This window comes from Anolis carolinensis, chromosome 4 (genome assembly GCF_035594765.1).
Source record: "Anolis carolinensis isolate JA03-04 chromosome 4, rAnoCar3.1.pri, whole genome shotgun sequence".
Classification (NCBI taxonomy): domain Eukaryota; kingdom Metazoa; phylum Chordata; class Lepidosauria; order Squamata; family Dactyloidae; genus Anolis; species Anolis carolinensis.
The window spans coordinates 44151110-44173988 of record NC_085844.1 but is presented as its reverse complement, the minus strand read 5'-3'; the positions used below and the strand labels follow the sequence as shown (position 1 = coordinate 44173988).

Below are 22879 nucleotides of genomic sequence, written 5' to 3'. Positions count from 1 at the left end.
TTCCACAGATATATTTATATAATTATTTTATTTAATTATACTATAATACAGGTATAATATGATACTATAATATAATAAGCATAATAATATATAATAATAATGTAATACAATTATAATAATATAATAAGTAGTGTTATCTCTCGCTCACCTCGCTGGGGCCCATGATAAGGATTTTCACTCTCAGAATCCCTGCTTTCCGTGGCTAGGCCACAGAGCCTCGGCTTCGTGTAACTTGCCAAGTTGAACTGAGTGGCGAGGAGGCAGGCCTAGGTGTCCCTTGCAGCCCCACCCATGCCAGTTGCTAAAGGGAGGAGACTGTTTGGCCGTTGCTAGCACTGTTGCTAAGGGAAAGAGCTGTCTGCTATGGCATTGCTAAGAGGCATGGTTTTACCTGTCTCATGTGTGACAAGTTTGTGATAGTAGGCATATGAATACCTTAAAACACTTGCCAGTTCTAATGCTACATTGTGTCCAAATTTCGTAGCAATTGGGGAAGTAGTTTGGGAGATATGAGGTCCCCACAAACAGACATTACATGTTTATTTATATAGATTTTAAATATTTCGATATCAATTCTAGAGGCAAATTCTCCCCATGGTGGTTTACAGTCCTGGAATTTAACATTTAAATTTGACAAAACTGTATATAACAAACTGTTAAAAACAGCTCAGAAGAACCAGATTTTAACCAGATAGTGTGTCGCATACATAAATGAAACTTGGGAGCAAATTTATCACTGCTAAGGGTTAAGATGTAATGAACTGCATTTTAATAACAGTTCTTTAAGCATATTAAATATCAATTAACAGCTGGGGAGGTTTTGGTAGAGAACAGAGTAGCTATGGAAGTTTTTTAATTCAACATTGTTTGCACACTGTAAGACAATTCCTGCAGTGAAATTGCATGGAAGTAAATCATTTTGAAGGTATACATTTTAATCTCACTCCATATACTAAAAAGTATTTCAGACTACTAGATTTGTATCCAACTGTGGCCATTCTGTTGATCATAAGAATTGTATTGACTAAAGGCATTTCCTCTTGCAATGGTTGAGTGATTTCTTCCTGCAACATCCCTGAAATACTGGATCTGTTCCAAGGAATTCTCAAAATATGGGGACAATCTGGGAGTGAGGTGCTGAAGGGCTAAATTGGAAAAGGATCTTCCCCTACTCAATAGATAGTACCCTTCTATGAATACAGCAATCCCAACTGGATATAATATACTATTTTTAATGCTAGGAAGAGAGCTGTAATGTAGATAATATACAGTAATTCTTAATTCAATTACAGCAGACCCTCCATTTTCAAAAGGGTTGGGGATGCAAAATCTCCACAAATGTGAGGAAACCATGAATTTAAGAAACCACAATTTTTTACCTGTGAGAACGTCTCTCTAGGAATCTCTAAGTCATCCAGTGTGATTCAAGGTCCTCTAGTTAGCCTGTTGGCCATAGAGTCAAACTGGAGAGCCTAGAGATTCCTAGAGAAAGCATATTAAATAAATCTGTGAAAAACCAAATCTGCAAAATAATTCACAAGTGTGGAAGACTGACAATAATCATTATTTCATGATATTAAGGTTAATTACTTTCCCCTAACAGTCAAATTAAGTTACAGTATCAGGTATGACACTATGAAAAAGTATGCATATCATTTTAAAAGCAAAAAAAGCATACTTAATACTAATCCTTCAACAATATGCAAACTTGATAAAATGATACTGTGGCAAGTTGCTAGTGACTAAAATGTTTCTGCAGTACTCTCATAAAGAACAGAATAAAGATTAACTTCTGTAATGATTATATATTAACCTCCATAATATCACAATCCACTATAACTTTATTAAAATTAGTAACAATGAATTCAAACATACTGTTTATTCAGGTAATATATACTATTATGGGAAGGGCTGAAAAAGAGGGATAAGAGTGCATATCACCAGCAGGAAATAAATAAAACATTCACATTCTAGAAAAAAAGACAGGACATTGCTCTTTATATTTCATAATTTCAACTTTCTAATACAGAAAACGAGTGTAAGGGTGGGCAGACTTCAGCTGTATTCAGGCTCTATCCATGAAACAGAGCCTGAATACAGCTGAAGTCTGCCCACCCTTACACTCGTAACAAGATCAACCTCATAAATCTTGTCACATTGAAAAGAATTCTGATTTCTTCACATGCCTTTAAGATTACATTTTTTGGTTGCAGAAGGAAGTAAGCTAAATTAAACGAGTAGTCGCTCTTGTGAGAGAACTAGAAGCTATTCCCAGAGGTTTACAAGTAAAACTCAAACTTTCTACCAGCTCCCCACATAGGATATACCTTTCTAAACGTATGTTCTGCTTTCTCTTCAATACCAACCCATGTCTGCCTATGTCTCCCATTCTTTTTCTTGCTCCCTATCTCCTTCCCTTGTAATACCGTGTTTCCCCGAAAATAAGACCTCCCCAAAGAATAAGACATAGCAGGGGTTTGGGGGGATTGCCAAATATAAGGCCTCCCCTGAAAGTAAGACCTAGCAACTAAGGCTGCAGCAGAGTTCCATTGAGAAGCATGGCTGCAGGGCTAAAGCAGCACTCCTCATACACACTGGAGGGAGGGAGGGAGGGAGGGAGAGAAAGTGCTTGCTGGCCTTGCCTTGCCTGTCCCCCAGCCTCCGTGGCTGCTGCTGCGCTGCCGTTTCTTCCTCCGGAGACAAGGCCATGCTTCTTGGCCATGCTCGCTTCGCCCCCAAGGCTTCTGATTGGCTCCTGGAGCCAGGGCAAGGGAAGGAGGGAGGGAAGGAAGAGGGCTTTCCACTCGTCCTGCTCTTTCAGTTTCTTAAAGGTACAGGACGCATTGGGATTCTCCTCTCATCCTTATTCCTATCCTATGCCCTGAAACATTATTTTATACTATTATTCTATTGCCATATTATTATCAACATATTCTGTTACTATTATTATATCCCATTATTATATTATCCTATTAATATATTTTATATCATTATATTATATTTTTCTATTATTATTATATCATTATATTATTATTATATTATTATTCTATTATATTATCATATTATTATATTATTATTCTATTATTATTATATTCCATTTTATATTATCCTATTAATATATTTTATATCATTATATTCTATACTATTATTCAATTATATTATCATATTATTATTTTATCATTATTAGCATATTCTTTTATTATTATTATATTCCATTTTATATTATCCTATTAATATATTTTATATCATTCTATTCCATTCTATTATTCTATTATATTATCCTATTATTATTATATTATTATGCTATTCTGTTATTATATCCCATTATTATATTATCCTATTAATACCATATTATTATCATATTCTATTATTATTATATCCTATTATTGTATTATCTAATTAATATATTGTATATCATTATATTATTATTATATTATCATATTATTATTATAGTATATTATATTATTCATCATTCATGACTACATTGAAACTAGAATAGAGAGAAATCAGCGTGGAAACCTTGTGAAACCTAAACTGCAAGAGGTACCATAGATTGTTGCACATGTAAATAATGGTAGTAACAAGAAATTCTTGATAGGATTCACAGTTTGTCTGGTTATGCTGGTTTGTGATGACAACTACTTTACAGTATATAATAAATGTTCATTTTGTTGTTCAACAATAAATGTGAGCTCTTCTTCATGGAAAAATAAGACATCCCCTGAAAATAAGACCTAGTGCATCTTTGGGAGCAAAAATTAATATAAGACCCTGTCTTATTTTCGGGGAAACAGGGTACACTTACATACACGGACAGACAGATTAAGCCCATTCTCAATTTCACTTATTCTACTGGGCAAAATGCATGGATCTATTTATATGATAAATAGTTTATTTAATGCTTAGACCATCGGTCTATTACATATAGTATAGACAAATAAATACATAAATGTATTTATATGAGGAAACATATACAATTACTCAACAGTTCAGCTACTGAGAAAACACTCTGAAGCTATTATAATCACTATTGTTTGCATTTATATAAAAGTGTATGTGGTATACAGTGTTGAAACAAAAAGAACTGTTCACACCCATACACCAAAATTCAGATACATCTAAACCTGCTAGTTTTTGTGTTAACTGGACTATAAATGATGGAAGTGAAGGTACTCTAGATATGGCACATAAAAGCAACCTACTAAATCTTTCTTGAAAGTTGTACATGATCAAATGAGATGTGCTGTTAACACTGGGAGATCTTTATCAAGGATAACACCACAAAGTCTAATTAAACTTGCCAAATGCACTAATAATCTCTATGCAAGATATGGGCTACTATTACATCAGCATCAACTTCATCATTAATATACATACTATAGTACCTATAAACAGCATGTAATATGACATAGTAATAATATGTCACAGATTTGTTTACCTAATCAGAACATTCCAGTCATTTCCAGACTATTATCTTCCAGTTCCATACACACATTATTCTAACTGTGCTATTACTAATCTTCTTAATCTTCAAAATCTGGCTGTCCACATAAAATGTGAACTCATTAATTCACCTTTCTACTCTGTATTTCAATCTGTAGACCGATTTTCAAAAACTCCCACCTTTTGGAAACATTTTCAAATCTGAACCAATGAACTTTTGCTTTGCTTCCTTCCACTGTTCTTTAATTATACCTTGGAATTGTATTTGTTCCCCAGTTTACTGAATAGTGTCTTCACATTTCACAGTAGTTCCTCTAATCTTTTACAACAATCTTCCTTCAATCCTAGCCAACATTTCTCCAATTTGCCTTGCTTTTTTGTATGCAATACACATGCTACATAAGTACAGTGTTCCCTCACTACTTACTTCGCAGTTCACTTTTCGCGGATTCGCTGTTTCATGGTTTTTCAATAAACTCTAAAAGACTATTATAAATCATAAAAAAATTACAATTTACAGCCTAAGGAAGAGAGAAAGGAGAAGCCAAAGGGAGAGAAAAGGAGCCTAATCGGCAACAGAAGGAGGAGTCGATTTATCAACACACAACACTGGTTGATAAAAACTTAAAATAGTGTATAACTACTACAATAATGTTTAAATATTAAAATAAATATAGCGTCCCTACTTTGCGGATTTTCACTTATTGCGGGTGTTCCTGGAACCTAACCTCAGTGATAAGTGAGGGAACACTGTACACCTCAGATAGAATTTTAAAACATTTCTGAAGGTAAGTTTCACAGATACTTCATACTGTTTACTTAACACAATTCCCCTTTAAAACCAGTAATGAAAACCAATACTTCAATTGCAATGCTACCCAATAATTTTGAACCTGATTTTAAGGGTCCTGTTGCACTTGCCAATGCCTTATGCAACTTGACTAAATTAGTGCATATCATTCAGCCCCTCTATTCCTCTAGCGTTAACAACCCAACTAAAAATATCTGAGAAGCAACACTGTGCACAATCAGCAGTTGACTGAAGTATTCATACTCACCAGCCAGTTTACTATGAAAGGGAAGGCTGAACTAAGAAGGACACATCCACAATAGCAAAACAAAAAACGTATAAGTTATGAATTTTCAAAGAGCTATCTAACATTCTCCAAAAGGAACCATTCTAAACCCATTCCTGCACTCTTCTACAAACACTTTTACTAATGGATTATGTGTTAGTGGGTGGAAGAACACCAAAAGACAAGGTTTCAGTGTGAGAAGCTCCATTAAAACAATTTCCTTTAAGATATTTTCCATTAAGGTTGGCCTACACCTACTACTAATTACACACACAATAAATAACCTTACTAGTATGCTCAAGGCAGATACAGGATATTACACTCAAAAGAGGAAAATTTAGCAGTATACAGTTGATCCTTCAATATTTCAAAATGTGGGTCAAATCATCTTAAATTATAGGAGTTTGGAATTGCCATATTCCAAGCATTACAACAAAGATGTAACAGATAATGTAACTGTCTTTTCCTTTATCCCCTCACGGTTCCTCGCACTTTTTTTAGAATCTAGCTAAAAAGGAGAAGGAACTGATATTTGTTGAATTGTTTTGAATCCCACTAACTTAAGCAGGGAGAGTTAATTCTACCTACTTGAGAGAATATTCCTTGAACTGATTTAGAATTTTTAACCAGTACTTTTCCAATTTGCTTTGTACAAATACACTGAAAAGTAGCCTAGCAATAATAATAATAATAATAATAATAATAATAATAATAATAATAATAATAATAATACCAACAACAACTTAATTCTTATAACCCACCACCATCTCTCATGAAGGACTTGGGGCGACTTACATGGGGACCTAGCCCAGCATACACAAGGAATTCAAAGTTACATAATTAAAAACATAACAGATAAACAATATAATTAAAGTAATTAAAAACCGGAAAGGAAAAACATCACAAAATACAGCAATCAACTAGTTATAACAATTATTTATTTGTAAATATATTGTTGCTATTATTAGTTCACATATATTCCCATGTTCTCCCAGAACCAGGACTCAATATTGCTTTAAAATAATAAATACTGTAGATGAGAACAGGAATTTAGAATGATAATATATACAGTAGAGTCTCACTTATCCAACATAAACGGGCCGGCAGAACGTTGGATAAGCAAATATGTTGGATAATAGGAGGGATTAAGGAAAAGCCTATTAAACATCTAATTACATCATGATTTTACAAATTAAGCACCAAAACATCATGTTTTACAACAAATAAACAGAAAAAGCAGTTCAATACACAGTAATTATTAAGTAGTAATTACTATATTTACGAATTTAGCACCAAGAAAAAATTGACTACAAAAACATTGACTACTAAAAGGCAAACTGTGTTGGATAATACAGAATGCTGGATAAGCGAATGTTGGATAAGCGAGACTCTACTGTACATATAAACCAACCTTGCTTTATAATGTGTTCTGGTAGCAATCAAAATTCATCTATCCCATTAAAATAAATAATTGGGGCTATCTTTGCAAACTCCTGACACAATAAATAATTATGGTATTGTAACACAAATGGGACAATAAAAGCTTTGACTAGATTGAGCAAACTTGACTGGACAAAAGCTAAAACTAAAAGCTTTTTATGCAACTTAACATTGACTACTAAAAGGCAGACTGCGTTGGATAATCCAGAACATTGGATAAGCAAATGTTGGATAAGTAAGACTCTACTGTAACCAGTTGAGTCTTCTGCCACAATACATTCTCCAACACTACATAATTTCACTAAAATCATGTTACTGTAAATGCAAGCAGGTACAGTAGAGTCTCACTTATCCAACATAAACGGGCCGGCAGAACGTTGGATAAGCGAATATGTTGGATAATAAGGAGAGATTAAGAAAAAGCCTATTAAACATCAAAATAGGTTATGATTTTACAAATTAAGCACCAAAACATGTTATACAACAAATTTGACAGAAAAAGTAGTTCAATAAGCAGTAATGCTATGTAGTAATTACTGTATTTACAAATTTAGCACCAAAATATCACGATGTATTGAAAACATTGACCACAAAAATGCGTTGGATAATCCAGAACGTTGGATAAGCGAGTGTTGGATAAGTGAGACTCTACTGTATTACAATTTTCTGTTTGAATGTTGTAACATAGTGATGCATTTTAGGACAGAGTTTAGACATGTGTACTTGCCTAGCAAAACCTTAGCATCTTCCACATCAAAATCTCCATCTCCATCCGCATCATAAATTCCAAGTTTTCCTAGAGTAGAGGAGATAATTAATTCAACAACATGCCTCAAAATTAATCTGCTAATTGAAAGGATTTAAGAGTTGTATCACAATATGAGCATTTTAAGATGATTGCTTTATTTGGACAATCTTCTTTAGCCCAAAGTCATAATTCCTTCAACATTTTAGAAAAGGTTCCATTTCAAATACTAATGTAAGCCAACTACTTTTTTTAAGATAATAGATTTTTTCATGCCCAAATACATAAATCTTCTTAAATGCTCGTATTGTGATATAACTCTTAAATCTTTTAAATGCTTGCTTGTGGTATTTAAAAATTATCATTTTGCATCCAAAATACTTATCTAATCCAAATAGCAACAGCTGTAGTCTTGTACATTTACATCAACTGTAGTTATGATCATCTTTAACAGGAACAGAACTGCACCCAAAAGCAAACAGGTAGTATTTCTTTAATGCTAATAATTTCATAGCAGTTTTTCATTAACAGAATTACATATCTAATGCCAAAAGATATGACATTATAGATGCAGCAAGACAAACACCTGATTGCAGGAATGATGCATTCCAAAGAAATGAAGACACATGCAATGTGAAGACATTCCTGCCTTTATGGAAACTGTGAAGTATCACCCTAAAACACCAACAGAGCTGTAACCCAATCAATCAAAAAACGCTCAGGAAGAACTGAGCTTAAAGAAGCATGCTAAGCAGAAGGAACTGTAGATCACTATAGGTTGAAAGGTGATGGCACTGGGGGACATTGCCTGAGCTGTGTTTTCTACTTTATATCATGCTGAGAAGCTGAATCAGACAACTACCTTTAATTTAAGTCCTCTAAAATTTCAAAACAATTTTGCTTTAGCCCAAGGCAACAAAATTGAAAATATTGTAAAATATTGGTAAAAATATTGAATTAATCTTCCCAAGTTACAGTAAATAAACCAGGAAAGGGGGCTCTCTATATTACCTACAAAGACTGTTGAGCATACAAACATACGTAGCTCTAAACTATTGTTTGCTAGACAGCTTGGAAACAAATTAAGCTCTCAGTACTAAATTATGGATTTTTTATTTTTGGCACAATGTCTAAATTACTTGAATTAGTCAGTGTCTGAACCCACATACATATGCACTGAGTGAATATATCTTTAATAATTTATAATGGAAATATGGTTATAATTTTCTCAAAAGAAAAGTTATTAACATTATTTTAGTGGCAACATTTAAGACAGGGATCCCAAGACTAAGGTCTACGGGCCCTTCAATGTCATGTACCCGCCCACTGCCTTAAACTTTAATTAGGGTCGTTCTTAGTCTGAAATGACATGATGGCACACAATAACAACAATCCTAATTAACTTGACTATCTCATCAGCCAAAAGCAGGCCCACACTTCCCACTGAAATACTAGTAAGTTTATGCTAATTAAAACTGTTCTCCATTTTAAATACTGTATTGTTCTTTTGTGTTCTTTTGCACTACAATTAAGATATGTGCAGTTTCATAGAAATTTGTTCATAGTTCTCCCCCCCCCCCCAAAAAAAAAAACTATAATCCAACGCTCTGAAGGACCGTGAACCAGCCCTTTGCTTAAAAAGTTTTGAGGACATCTTATTTAAGACATTTTTCCTGTAAATGAGAAGTCACACAGGACATATATACTCAGATTTTGTCAAGAGCCACCTCCCCTTCTTACATCTATTTTACAAGACTGTGGATTAGAAGTTTGTCACTGATCTAGCTAGAGGTTCTGACTTTCATTTCCCAACAACATATCCAGAGTGGCATTGGAATACCAGAAATTGTACATTTCCTTTTGTCTACCATATTCCCCAGATTTCTACAAACACCATAGCATAAAATCTATAAAGTTAGGCCATTTCTGTCAAATTTAGGTCTCCAGAATCAAAACAGCCAAAGCAAAACAACCCATAACAGCCTTAAATAGAAGAAAGCAAAGAACAATGTACATGCCAGCTATTACCTAAAAAAGCTCTCAAGATCCAAAGCTATGTGAAGGAAGCAACCGAAAACACATGAATTCCCCGAAAAAGAAAGGAGAAATACAGAGCTCCTGCTGTCCAGATCTTTTCAGCCACCTTTTCATTACTCCCAAATTCAAACAAAATGTAGGAGATTAGCATAAACTGTAAATGACCATAAGGGAGTAAACTATCTGAAACAAATTTAGTCTTAGTCACTTTTAGTCTTTTTTAAAAAAAAATGTTAAATTATTTAATATCATCTTAGTCTTTTAAAATCAGCTTTACTGCTTATACTGTTTCAGTATAAAATCTTGAGATCTTTGGACAGAGAGCAGAATATAACCTTTTAATGAATAAAGAAACCTGAAACTGAAATATAAGGCAGAAAAAATGAAAAATAAATGGCTATGACAGAATTTCAGCTTAAAGGTTAACTCCATTAGAGTGTCAACAGTCAGCTAGTAATAAAAACAGCTTCTCAAACTTAGGGAAGAAAGAAAAGATGGTATTCCTTTTTAAATATAATTTTATACTTTAAGCTAAGGAAGTAGAAGTATAGTTTATTTCTCTATAATCCTACCTTGGAGTACCTCTGACAAGTTATAACGGAAGTCCTTTGCTTTGGCTGCATGCATGGTAAAAATACAGAAACCATTATTGACATCATTAGAACCCATACAGATTAGTCAAACAGATCCCCTTTACCTACGAACTTATCTTCATCCTAATTGCTTTTCTGGTTATTACGGTTACAAATAACTGAAACGTGTGCCTGTCCCTTAACCTGCAGACTTGATAGCTATTACTAGAATTGACAATAAATATGAATAAGCAACTAGAAACCAGTAAGGTATTTGGAAACACTACATTTGACATTTATTTTGTTTTAGACATATTTATTTGATTTTACATAGTGTGACTGTTAGAAACCTTACCTAGAACTTCCTCATAATCAACAAGCTCGAACCAAACCACTGCGACTGAAGTCCACACTCCCAGCAGTGCAATTACCATAAACCATGTAAAAAAAGAACTTCCAGAAATGCCTTCCCTCTTGCCATTCTTGTTTCCTCCGTGTTTTGCCTCTGTAAGATAAAGAAACTGAATTACTACTGGAAGCTATGAACTTTGCAAATAGTAAATTTATTGAACAAAATTAAGACAGAGGAGCAAAGTTTCATGTTTTCAAATTTTAACCTATGGCTAAAGTTTAATTGTTTCAATAAAAATAACTGAATATAGTCAAAGAAAAAAATACAAGCCATTTAAATTTGGTTTCCATTCAATAACAAAGCAAGGAAGGGCGGAAGTAACAGAACGGAGAGGAGGTTGGACCCAACTGTAGGAAGGGCGGAAGGGACATTTGGAGAGAGGGTGAAGAAGGGGAATCCCATCCAGAGAAGCAGAAGCAATAAGAGAGTCACTCAGGAAGGGAGAGAACGGGGACAGGATTTCAAGGGGGTCTCCAGAGAGAACCGAAAGAGGTGCCAAAGAAGACGACGAGAGAGGGAGACTGGAGTAGAGAGACGGAGGTGAAAGACGCCAAAACATAGGCTTTGGTTGAAAAGACTGAGAACATAAGTGCAAAGGGGAAGAGGCTTCAAGGGGAAAAATCGACTCAAGGAACTCATAACAAGATAAAGTATTAATAAAAAGTTGGGTCTCTAGATACATTCTTTCTTTTTTTTTTTTTCTTTTTATTTAATTTTTTCACTCTCTCTTCTTTTGGTTTTTTCTCTCTCTCTTTCTTCTCTTTTCTGTCTATTTCTTCCTCTCCTCTTCTCTCACTTTTCCCCATCCTTCAATATTCGCACCTATTTTTTTTTTCTTTTTCTTTTTTTCTCTTTCCTTCTCTCTTATGAACTTAAATTAATTTTTAACAGATATAGTGTTGTATATATTTATATATAGGCACCATATATAGATCAAATAGGGCTACTGATAACACATCAATTTAAAGTATTACCCTGGTATTTTTCCGGTCTCTTTCTCGGTTCAGTTGTTTTTTGTTTTTTTTGTTTTTTTTGTTATTGTTTTTGTTTTTGTTTTTTGTTTGTTTGTTTTGTTTTTTCCCTCTCTTTTTTACACTGAGAGTGTAATAAATTTAGAACCATTCAAAAATCAAATTAAAACATTAAATTTTGTTAATAAAAAAAAACAAAAAAAAAAAACCAAGTACTTTGTGCATATTGATTTTTCATAAGAAGCACCCAACAGGAGGATGGCTGCATATAAGAACAAGCAAGAAGAAAAAAGAACAATGCCTTCTATTTCGGGCACGATAAATATGACAAGAAGAAACTCCCTCCCGGAGGAAGTCACTCTCAGAGATTTAATGAGAGAAATTCAGAAAATCTCCGAAAAACAGGATACCTATCAAAAATCATCAGATGAACAGATGCAAACACTAAGGAAAGAACTCGCGGACCAACTCACTACAACCAAAAATGAAATTACCAATGAAATTGGCGAGATGAAGAAGGAAATGGACACCCTTAAACAAGAACTTCAGGAAATCAAAAGGGATAAAATTAAAACCGAGAAACTCCAAGGAAAGATTCAAACAAGGATGGACACCTTAGAAGCCAAAAATTCAAAATTGGAAACCAAACAAGAATTGTTAGAACAAAGAGAACTAGAATTTCAGTTAAGATTCAGAAACATCCAGGAAGAAGCCAGAGAAAACTTAAGGCAGATAATAGCTAAACTAACGGCTGAGATACTTCAAATAACAGAAGAAGAGGCAGACGAAAACATTGACAGAGCTTATAGAATAACGACCAATTATTCAAAAAGAAACAAAGTGGCCAGAGATGTCATTGTACAATTTGGAAGAAGAAGATACAGAGATGATATTTTGAGAAAAAACAACTCGACTCCGGTATTCTTCAAAGGAAAAAAAGTAGTCATCCTAAAGGAATCTCCTATGTCAACACTTATGAAGAGACGGAAATATATGTTCCTGACGGAGGAACTAAAGAAGCATCAAATTAGATTCAGATGGGAGCGAACAGAAGGGGTAATGGTAACTTATAAAGATGAGAAGTACTGGCTGACAACCGAGGAAAAAGCAAAAGTTTTTTACGAAAAATTGAAAAAAGAAATGGCTGAACCATCCGAACCTAAAGGATTGAAAGAGAAAAAAAGACCTAGGACAGAATCACCGGAAAAAGAAGACCTACGCATGGATATGGCAAAGACGAAGCTGGACGTTCTGAAAGAAGCTGACGATGAAGAAGGAAATTAGATGCTTCTCAAACAACGTGAACGGACTTAACTCTCCCAACAAAAGGAAAAGGATTTTCAACTTCATAAGAAAGAATAACTATGACATAGTAGCCCTCCAGGAAACGCACGTTGCTCAGAAACATGTGGCCCACCTGGTGCAGAACAACATTGGAAAGGAATTCTACGCTTGCACTTCAGAAAAGAAAAGAGGAGTAGTCATTTATGTGAACACAAGAATACCAGCACAATTGGCTTTTAAAGACAGAGACGGAAGAATAATTGGAATCACAATTACAGTGGATAACCAAAAAATACTGATTTGTAATATTTATGCTCCCAACGGACCCAAAACCAAATTTGTTAATGAATTAAAAGAATTAATTTCAAATGAACAATTTGATGATTTGATGATAATGGGAGATTTCAACGGAGTAATGGACGCCAAAGTGGATAAGAAAAATGACTCTAAAAAATACAGGGACAAAAGCACTGGTAAACTCCCAGTCTTATGTATGAATTTCTTCAAAGAATTTAACCTACAAGATTCCTGGAGACTACATCACTGGACAGAAAAAGATTATACCTTCTTCTCGGACAACCACCAGAGCTGGTCCAGGATTGATATGGTTTTCACTACAAACAAGTTGACGACAAAAATTGCAAGAATTAAAATTTTGCCAAGGACACATTCAGACCATTGCCCCATAGAAACAATTTTATATTCGAACCCCAGACAGAGGAAGTGGCGTCTCAACGACAACTTATTAAAAGACGAAGAAGACATAAGCAAGAATAGGAAAATTCTAAAAGAATATTTTGTAATGAATGAGACACCCCAAACCTCAATCCAGATGATATGGGATGCGGGCAAAGCGGTAATGAGGGGCCACCTTATCCAACAAAATGCAATCAAGAACAAAAAAAGATATTCAGAAATGAAGAAAATTATGGATGAAATCAACAAGATTGAAGACATACTGAAAAGGAACCCCAAAGATGGAAAAGGCAGAACCGAATTAGAAAAACTACAGAAAAAAAGAACCTTTTTAGAAACAGAACAAATGGCGAGGGAATTAAAATACATCAAACAATATCACTTCGAAAACGCCAATAAACCAGGCAAATGGCTTGCAAGGAAGATTAAGAAGAAGCGACAAAACCATCATATCACCAAACTAATCTCAGGAAATAAGACATATACAACCGATGAAGACATCAGCAAGGAGTTTAAAAATTTTTATAAGAAACTCTACTCCAGAGATCAGATTAAGAGAGAAGACATTCAACAATTTCTAAACTTACAAAGACTATCTAAAATACCAGACCGATCCAGAGAGGAGCTGAATAAAGAGATATCAGAACAGGAAATCAGAAATGCCATCAAAAAAGCAGACCCAACCAAAGCACCTGGCCCAGATGGCTTCACAGCAATCTACTATAAGGTATTTGAAGATGAGCTTACACCTCATTTAAAGAGATTGATGAATCAAGCCCTGACAGAACAGAAAATCCCTGACTCCTGGAAGAAAGCAAATATTATTATGATCCCCAAAGACAATTCGGACCTAACAGATGTAAGAAATTATAGACCAATTTCGCTGCTAAATATAGATTATAAACTATTTGCAAACATACTGGCAGACCGTCTAAAAGGTTTTTTGAAAGATTGGATTAAGGAAGATCAGACAGGCTTTTTGCCCCAAAGACACCTAAAGGACAATGTCAGAATAGTAATTGATATTATAGAATATTACGAAAAGAACAATCAAAAAGAATGTGCCCTGATGGCCTTAGACGCCGAAAAGGCCTTCGATAATGTGAACTGGGACTTTTTACTGCTCATGATTAAGGAGTTGGACATGGGTCATCACTTCACAAATGCTATAATGTCGATATACGACCACCAAGAGGCCAACATAACAATAAACGGGACGGACACAAGAAGTTTCAAGATAAATAAAGGTACAAGGCAGGGATGCCCCCTGTCCCCCCTACTTTTCATATTATGTTTAGAGACATTACTGAACAATATAAGAGAAGATAAAACCCTGACAGGAACAAAAATTAGAAAAGAAGTATATAAAGTCCGAGCTTTTGCAGACGACTTAATTTGCATTATAGAAAACCCCCTGGACAACATTTTGAGATGGATGACAAAGATAGAAGAATATGGGAAGGTAGCAGGACTGAAGATAAATAAAAACAAGACTATGATCTTGACTAAGAACCTCTCCAAAGATGGACAAGACAAGATAAAGGAATTAACAGGAATACAGGTCACTAACAAGTTAAAGTATCTAGGGATAACTATTACACCAAAGAATGCCCAACTGTTGAAGAATAATTACGAAACCAAATGGAAAGAAGTAAAAAAGGATATGGAAAATTGGAAACACTTGAATTTATCGCTAATGGGCAGAATAGCAACCATCAAAATGAACATTCTCCCTAAAATGTTATTCCTTTTTCAAACAATTCCGATACTAAGAAGCACGCAAACATTTAAGAATTGGAACAAAGACCTTGCCAAATTCATTTGGCAAGGCAAAAAACCAAGGATAAAATTTGTCAATCTAACAGACGACAAGAAAAGAGGTGGATTCGGCCTTCCAGATCTAAAACTATATTATGAAGCCTCCACAATGTTATGGATCAAAGACTGGTCAAATTTAAAAAAGACAAAGATTTTGACTCTAGAAGGCTTCGACCTCAGAGGGGGCTGGCATTCGTACCTATGGTACGACAGGAAAAAAATTGAAAAGAACTTTGGCAACCACTTCATAAGGTCTGCCCTCATCAAAACATGGGAAAAGTATAAAAATAGACTTTACCAGAAAACACCACTTTGGCTCTCACCGCTAGAAGCATTACACAGAAGAGAGTCAGCTTGGGAAACGTGGCCAACCTATAAAGACGTCCTACAAAAAGTAAATGGCATCTATAGTTTAAAAAACCAAGAAGAAATAAACAAAACATTCAAGAATGTATCTTGGTTCCAATACAGACAACTTGCAGAATACTTCAATAAAGATAAAAAAATAGGCTTTATGGAAAAAGAAACTGTATGGGACAAGATAATTCAACTTGAGAAGAAAGAAATAGCAAGAACATATAAGGTACTTCTGGAATGGTCAACAGAAACCGAAATGGTAAAAGATTGTATGATCAAATGGGCATCAAACATAGGCCACCCGATAAAAATGGAAGACTGGGAAAGAAATTGGAATAAGAGACTGAAATATACTTATGCATATGATTTAAGAGAGAACTGGTACAAAATGATGTACCGATGGTACATCACACCACAAAAACTGGCCAGATGCTATAAAAATCTGCAAGACAAATGCTGGAAATGTCAAACTCAGGAGGGGACTTTCTTCCATATGTGGTGGACATGTAAAAATGCAAAAGAATTTTGGACAAAAATTCACGGAAAAATTCAAGAAATAATAGGTTTGAAATTTCAAATGAAACCAGAATACTTTCTTCTAGGAATGCCTGATTTTGAAATGGACATAAGTAAAGACATATTATTCAATTACTTGGTGACAGCTGCCAGAATAATATACGCAAGAAATTGGAAATTGAAAGAAGTTCCCCGGATGGAGGATTGGAAATTAAAAATATTAGACATTAGGAATATGGACAAACTAACACAATGCCTTAAAAGAAATCAAAGCATACCAAAAAAATCAGCAGATTGGACCCTTTTAAAAGAATTTTTAAAATAAGAGAAAAAAAAAAGGAAAGTCGAATCCCAAATAATATATATATATAGATATATATATATATATTGAAAGGAAAAAGAAAAAAAAAATCAATCTTGGTAGTAGGGAGGTAATTTCACATCAAAGAAAGGAAAGACATATTTCTTTAAAAACACTTGGAGCTTAACTCCTAACTTCTATGGAAAAGGTCGGAAGTCGACAAAAGTGTGTGTATGTATGTTTTTTTTGTTTTTTTTTGTTTTTTTTGTTTTTTGTTTTTTGTTTTTTTTTTTATTCATTCTCTCTTTTATCCTTTATTTTTCCCACTTTTCTTTACCATTATGTTCCCCCACTTTCACTGTATTGGGAAAATTCGTGGGTATAACTATCTATCTAATTTTTGTATATGTTTCTCCTGGTTTTTAAACAAATAAAACAAATATATTAGAGTAAATTTGGTTTCCATTTTGTTATTCACAGCTTGAATCAATGTTCCATTCCGATCCCTTGCAGCCTTCCAATATCCATTCCTTAAGTTATAGGTACAAGATGGCACATGCTGCAAGCGTCTGCTGCATCACAAATCAGTACAGGTCTCTAAGATAAACAGTCCCAGGTATATATGTATAGAAAACAGGTATAAAAATCAAACATTTACTGGTAACAAATCAATATTTGCAAGGCTTGCATATAATTCTAGTGAAATATAAATTTGAAATTCTGTAGATCAATACATTTTGTTTATTTTAATTCAATCTGTAATGAAGCAGTCATGTCATCCTAGGTCAGGGTAAGGTTTAATATCTTTAATATCTGATTTTAAGGCCTCCTGTAAAGTTACTAATTCATTATCACTGCATTTTAATTTCTAGCATTCCAACCATAGCCTTTCAAATAGACTAAATAATTGATTACTGTTTTACAGTTACTGATTCAACCGTAACTTATATACATTTTCAGGGATAATAAAGACAGGTGACTGCTAGCCATTATTATTTTAAATGTTTTGAGATAGATTTCTATGACCGAAATACAAAAAAAGCAACATTCATTTAAAATTCAAGTAGATCACACTTAGTAAACTTATTAACAAAGAAATCTTTAATGACACAGTGTTCATCAGTCATTATGTAGTTATGGTCAATTAAGTCCAACACTAAATTAAGATTATGTCTTGAGCAATTCACATATTTTTAAAATTACATGATGATTTTGAATGGATTTCTCACACTATCCAACTTAAATACCATAAGGATTATCACAGAGTTTAATCTACAAACCAGAAACCACTAAGAAATTTATGGACTATGAGTGCAAAAGTCTTTAATAGATACCTGCTTAAAGCTAGCAATTATGTTTCTAAAACTGAGGCTGAATTATTGAGCTATTATAGTATTCTCTTGCTCAGTTTCAATAAAACCTTCTATATAGCTTGATTACTTCTATGTGCCATCAATCTCTATTTTTGTTGAAAATCAGATTAAATGCAACAAAAAGGATAAAGAATGTAATGTTACACACTTATTTAAAAGTAAACCGCATTTGCTCAGTAGGATTTGTGTCTGAATAAATATGTATAAGGAGTGCAGTCTAAATATGGGGGGCACAGATATTGAAGAGGAATTACTACAAATAGAAAACTAATAATTGCTTTAAAATACTAAGAAATATGCAGGGTACAGTCATGGAAATTGCTTATTTTTCAACACTATAGCTAAACAACCTATGGTTCAAAGTCAATGAACAGTTTTGCATAGCAAGTAATGCACTGGCACCTCTAAGCCAAACCCCTTTGTTTTAATTTGGCTTTAAAGCAATCACACAATAAAGTGAAATGATTCAAGATCACCAGATGTGGCTCCATGTCTAAATACTTTGGTGTATACTTTTAGATATGAGGATGAAGGAAACCACCATTTAAAATCTAACAGAGAAATAAAATCAAATACCCAGGACAATCAAAAGCAGGTTCAATTTAAATGTTAAATTACTGAGAATATAACCATGAACTTGGTTACAAAATACAGTAGAGTCTCACTTATCCAACATAAACGGGCCAGCAGAATGTTGGATAAGCGAATATGTTGGATAATGAGGCATTAAGGAAAAACCTATTAAACATCAAATTAGGTTATGATTTTACAAATGAAGCACCAAAACATCATGTTAGACAACAAATTTGGCAGAAAAAGTAGTTCAATACGCAGTAATGCTATGTAGTAATTACTGTATTTATGAATTTAGCACCAAAATATCACGATATATTGAAAACATTGACTACAAAAATGCATTGGATAATCCAGAACGTTGGATAAGCGAGTGTTGGATAAGTGAGACTCTACTGTAGCACTATTCTGTTTGATACTGGAGACAACATACTGTATTCATTTTCAAATCAGATTTATATACAGATATATATTTAATTTCATGAGTCCCAATTCTTTTTACTTTCCTCACTGATTACTATCTGCTATTTAATCTAAAGAGCACCAGAAATCTACAACTCTTATTAATTAATGCAACATTTAATATAGCCTTCATTATTCATCAGGAGAAGTACAGAATATTTGCTAATGCAGTTGCTATCTTATACTAATGTGTCTTTAAATGAAGAATATATAATCTTGCATACTGCAAGATCCAACAAGCTCATGGATATTTAAGCCACTCAGACAAAAATGCATAAAGTGCTCAGCAAGTGATCCTACAGAGTGAAAATAACATGTGAAATAATAAGAAATAGTTTCCACTGTGATTTAGCTAAAACTGAAAGCTGAATTCCATAAAAATACTATAATCTTATGATGCATTTATTTTTAGATTTTTGAAGCTACTCCTGCTATGCACAGGCAATTTAATCAAGAAAAATGCAATCGCTTACTAGAAGAGCAATTTTTGTTATGCAACTTTTCTCCCATCTAAGGTAATTGAAATGTTATCTTTTTTGTGTTTTGGGTTTATGATTTCACATTTACTTATTAGAAAATCAACTAGGAAACAAAATTATATACTAAGGTATGATTTTATTGATTTAAACACATGACAGAGAACTAGATCATAACAGAAACCCTGCAGACAAGCAGAGCCAGCAACGCAAAAGTAGGTCAGTTTCCAAATCTGGTAAGCCTTACTTTCACCTACCATGAGTATAAAATGCTATCATGTACCTTAAAGTGCTATCATATACCTTAAAACCCCTATAAATATTACTTTAAACTACTACTCGGCATTGTTTTATGGAGTTTCTAAACCTTTATAATGTTCTTATGTCACATTTCTTATAAAGTGAATATATATTCACTATAAAGGGAAAAATGCAATCCACTTTCAGAATCTCAACATCAAATATAAGATTAATTTATTTCACAGGGCTACACAACACTAGAAACAAAAATAAATCCCAAGTTTTAAGATTGTAAGGCCACACAACATTAGAAATAAAAAAATCCCAAGTTTTAAGGTTTTTAACAATTAATGCTTCTATTTAGTTCTCAGACTGAATTCATATAACACAATATATTTGTGGTTCTGTTGCCTATAAACAGATTGATTTTTCAAACTGGCAGAACTATACCTGAATCTTCAGCCATGGCGTCAGTGTCTTTTATCCATGTACAAAGTAGATCAGAGTATAAAACCACAGAATCCAAGACAGAATCAGCAAAAAATCACCCTCGTGTATGCCTTGCAGCAACAGCAAAGAAAGTTTCTTACAGCTAACTCAGCTAAAACCCGAAATCGGACCCTGTCACAAACTCTGCTCAAAAGCTATTTTTAGAGCAATCATCTGCAAGCCAAATGCTTTTAAGTACCCATATGGAAACCCAGTGCTGACGACAATCAAATTTGCCCCCTCCTTCTAACAATGCATCCTGGGTAGTTGGTCCTTTCCATCTGATTTAATCTCTAAATAGCAACATACCAGAGAAGCAAAACAGAACAGATTAAAAAAATGATTGCAGGAAAGCATGCCTCAGTGACTAAAGTCTAAGAGCATTAGACCTTCTGTACAAATTCAAACAAAAGTCAGAATACAAAGCTTGTCTATGCAATTTGAGCAACCGCCAAGTACATTTACATGATGCTGACAAGCAGCTATCGCATGGCTTTTTAGAGTCATGCATATGTTACTTCCGTATAAACTGGTCAGCAGTCAACACAATGCAATTTACAAGTATAGTATGATGTTAACAAGTAATTTTGAAGATATTAAAATACTTTTAGTGGTTGCAATGCAAACCAAAGCTCACAATTAGTTAAAACTCCAGCAGCTTTTTATAAAGGTTCAAAATAAAAACAAACATAATTTTTTCACTCCATAAAATGTCAAGATATTGTATTATCCTTCTTACTCGCTATTTATAAAGCTGTCATTGAAAACTAACATCTAGAAGTATCGGTCACAAGAGATTGGAACTTTCAAGTTTCAAAGATAATTTGGTAACATTTAACATTAAGCTCAGGGAATTAATTAATTGTCACTAACGCTGATAACGGAAACTGTATGATTAGATAGATTATGGCTGATTAATTTATTATTTGAAATTTCCAGAATTCACATGGGACAACAGCACAGAAACTGTCATCATTTACTCCTTTTGCTCTTTGTACTTCCAAAGTGCTTTTTGGTCGTTTAACAGTTGTTTTTTCCATCCTAATTGATTTTTCTTCAAATGGATCACAAAGCACACAATACAATTGTTGCCTGGGAATGGCAGAAGTCCCGTTGATCCAAAAACTACCAGTTTGGGGAAACCAGTCCTAAATAATTTGACCTCATCTTACAATTAAATCAACTGTGATTTGCTACAACTCCACACCACTCACCTCTTCTTTCCTCTTTAGTAATGGTTAATAAAAAAAGTAATGTGTTAATTTATACTAAAAAGCACATTCACTCTTAAGAGCAGCAACAAGTGGCTAGGTACAAAAATTCATCAGCAAATCAAAGGTGTAGAATTCATAATCACTAATGTTTTGTGTATCTCTGAGCATTTTTCTGTATCAAGGAATGTCTGCATCATCTCTGCCTCCTCAATCAAGAAGCATGATTTGCAGATAAGGCCTTCTTGGTAGCCACTCCTAGGCTACAGAATTCTCTTCTCAGGAACATAAGGCTAACTACCTTCTGAGAACCTTTTATTCGGCCATGCTTGCAGCAACTACAGTGGTGGGGGGAAATTGTGAACTCTTTAAAACTGTCACATATTTACAACTGAATTACCACCAGAAATGTAACCAAATAATCCTAGATAAAGAACAAAAGGTCACCCGATTAAACAAAATACACAAAAACACACTGATAATGATTTTCAACACTTATCTATTCTGACTGAAATACAATAAACAATCTATCTTTGAAAACGTATGTAAACTTTTAAATTTATTTTATCTTGGCACTTGAGTATTGGTCAATGAAGTGCCAGGTATCAAGGTTGAGGAAATGGGAGGAACCTCATGCCTCCGCACAGAACTGCTTCTTCAATGCTTCCTTACAATAACTCATCTGACATTCTACCACAACATTTCCATTGAGTTTTATCAAGGCCATTAAAAACACTTTTTTTCCCTTTTACACCAGGTTTGCACAACCTGTGGCCCTTCGAGTATTTTGAACTTTAGCTCCCAAAAATCAAGGTGATGTCAAGGTGATGCATGCCATATGCCAGCAAATATGGAAAACACAAGAATGGCCATCAGATTGGAAAAAATCAATTTATATCCCCATACCCAAAAAGGGAAACACTAAAGAATGCTCAAACTTCCGTACAGTGGCACTTATTTCCCATGCCAGTAAGGTAATGCTCAAGATCCTGCAAGGCAGACTCCAGCAATACATGGAGCGAGAGTTGCCAGATGTCCAAACTGGGTTTAGAAAAGGCAGAGGAGTGAGAGACCAAATTGCCAATATCCGCTGGATAATGGAGGAAGCCAGGGAGTTTCAGAAAAACTTCTATTTCTGCTTTATTGACTATTCTAAAGCCTTCAACTGTGGATAATAAACTGTGGCATGTTCTTGGTGGTATGGGGATACCAAGTCACCTTGTCTGTCTCCTGAGAAATCTATATAAAGACCAAGTAGCCACAGTAAGAACAGACCACGGAACAACAGACTGGTTCAAGATTGGGAAAGGAGTATGGCAGGGTTGTATACTTCCACCCTACCTATTCAACTTGTACGCAGAACACATCATGCGACATGTGGGGCTTG

General features: G+C 34.2%; 1 protein-coding gene across 10 annotated transcripts in view; it reads right to left on the bottom strand.

The window, feature by feature from the left end:
• asph (aspartate beta-hydroxylase) overlaps nucleotides 1-22879 on the bottom strand; it is a 141400-nt gene that overhangs the window by 98022 nt on the left and 20499 nt on the right. For 7 of the 10 annotated variants that reach the window (XM_062980340.1, XM_062980330.1, XM_062980331.1 and 4 more), the window contains exons 2-4: nucleotides 10669-10818; nucleotides 10314-10358; nucleotides 7687-7755 (exon numbers count right to left, since the gene is read on the bottom strand). In XM_062980340.1, coding sequence (XP_062836410.1) covers nucleotides 7687-7755; nucleotides 10314-10358; nucleotides 10669-10818 — 264 coding nt within the window. Of the gene's footprint in view, nucleotides 1-7686; nucleotides 7756-10313; nucleotides 10359-10668; nucleotides 10819-20242; nucleotides 20447-22879 lie in introns of those variants that run through there. The other 3 variants (XM_062980332.1, XM_062980337.1, XM_062980335.1) reach the window with 3 other exon arrangements.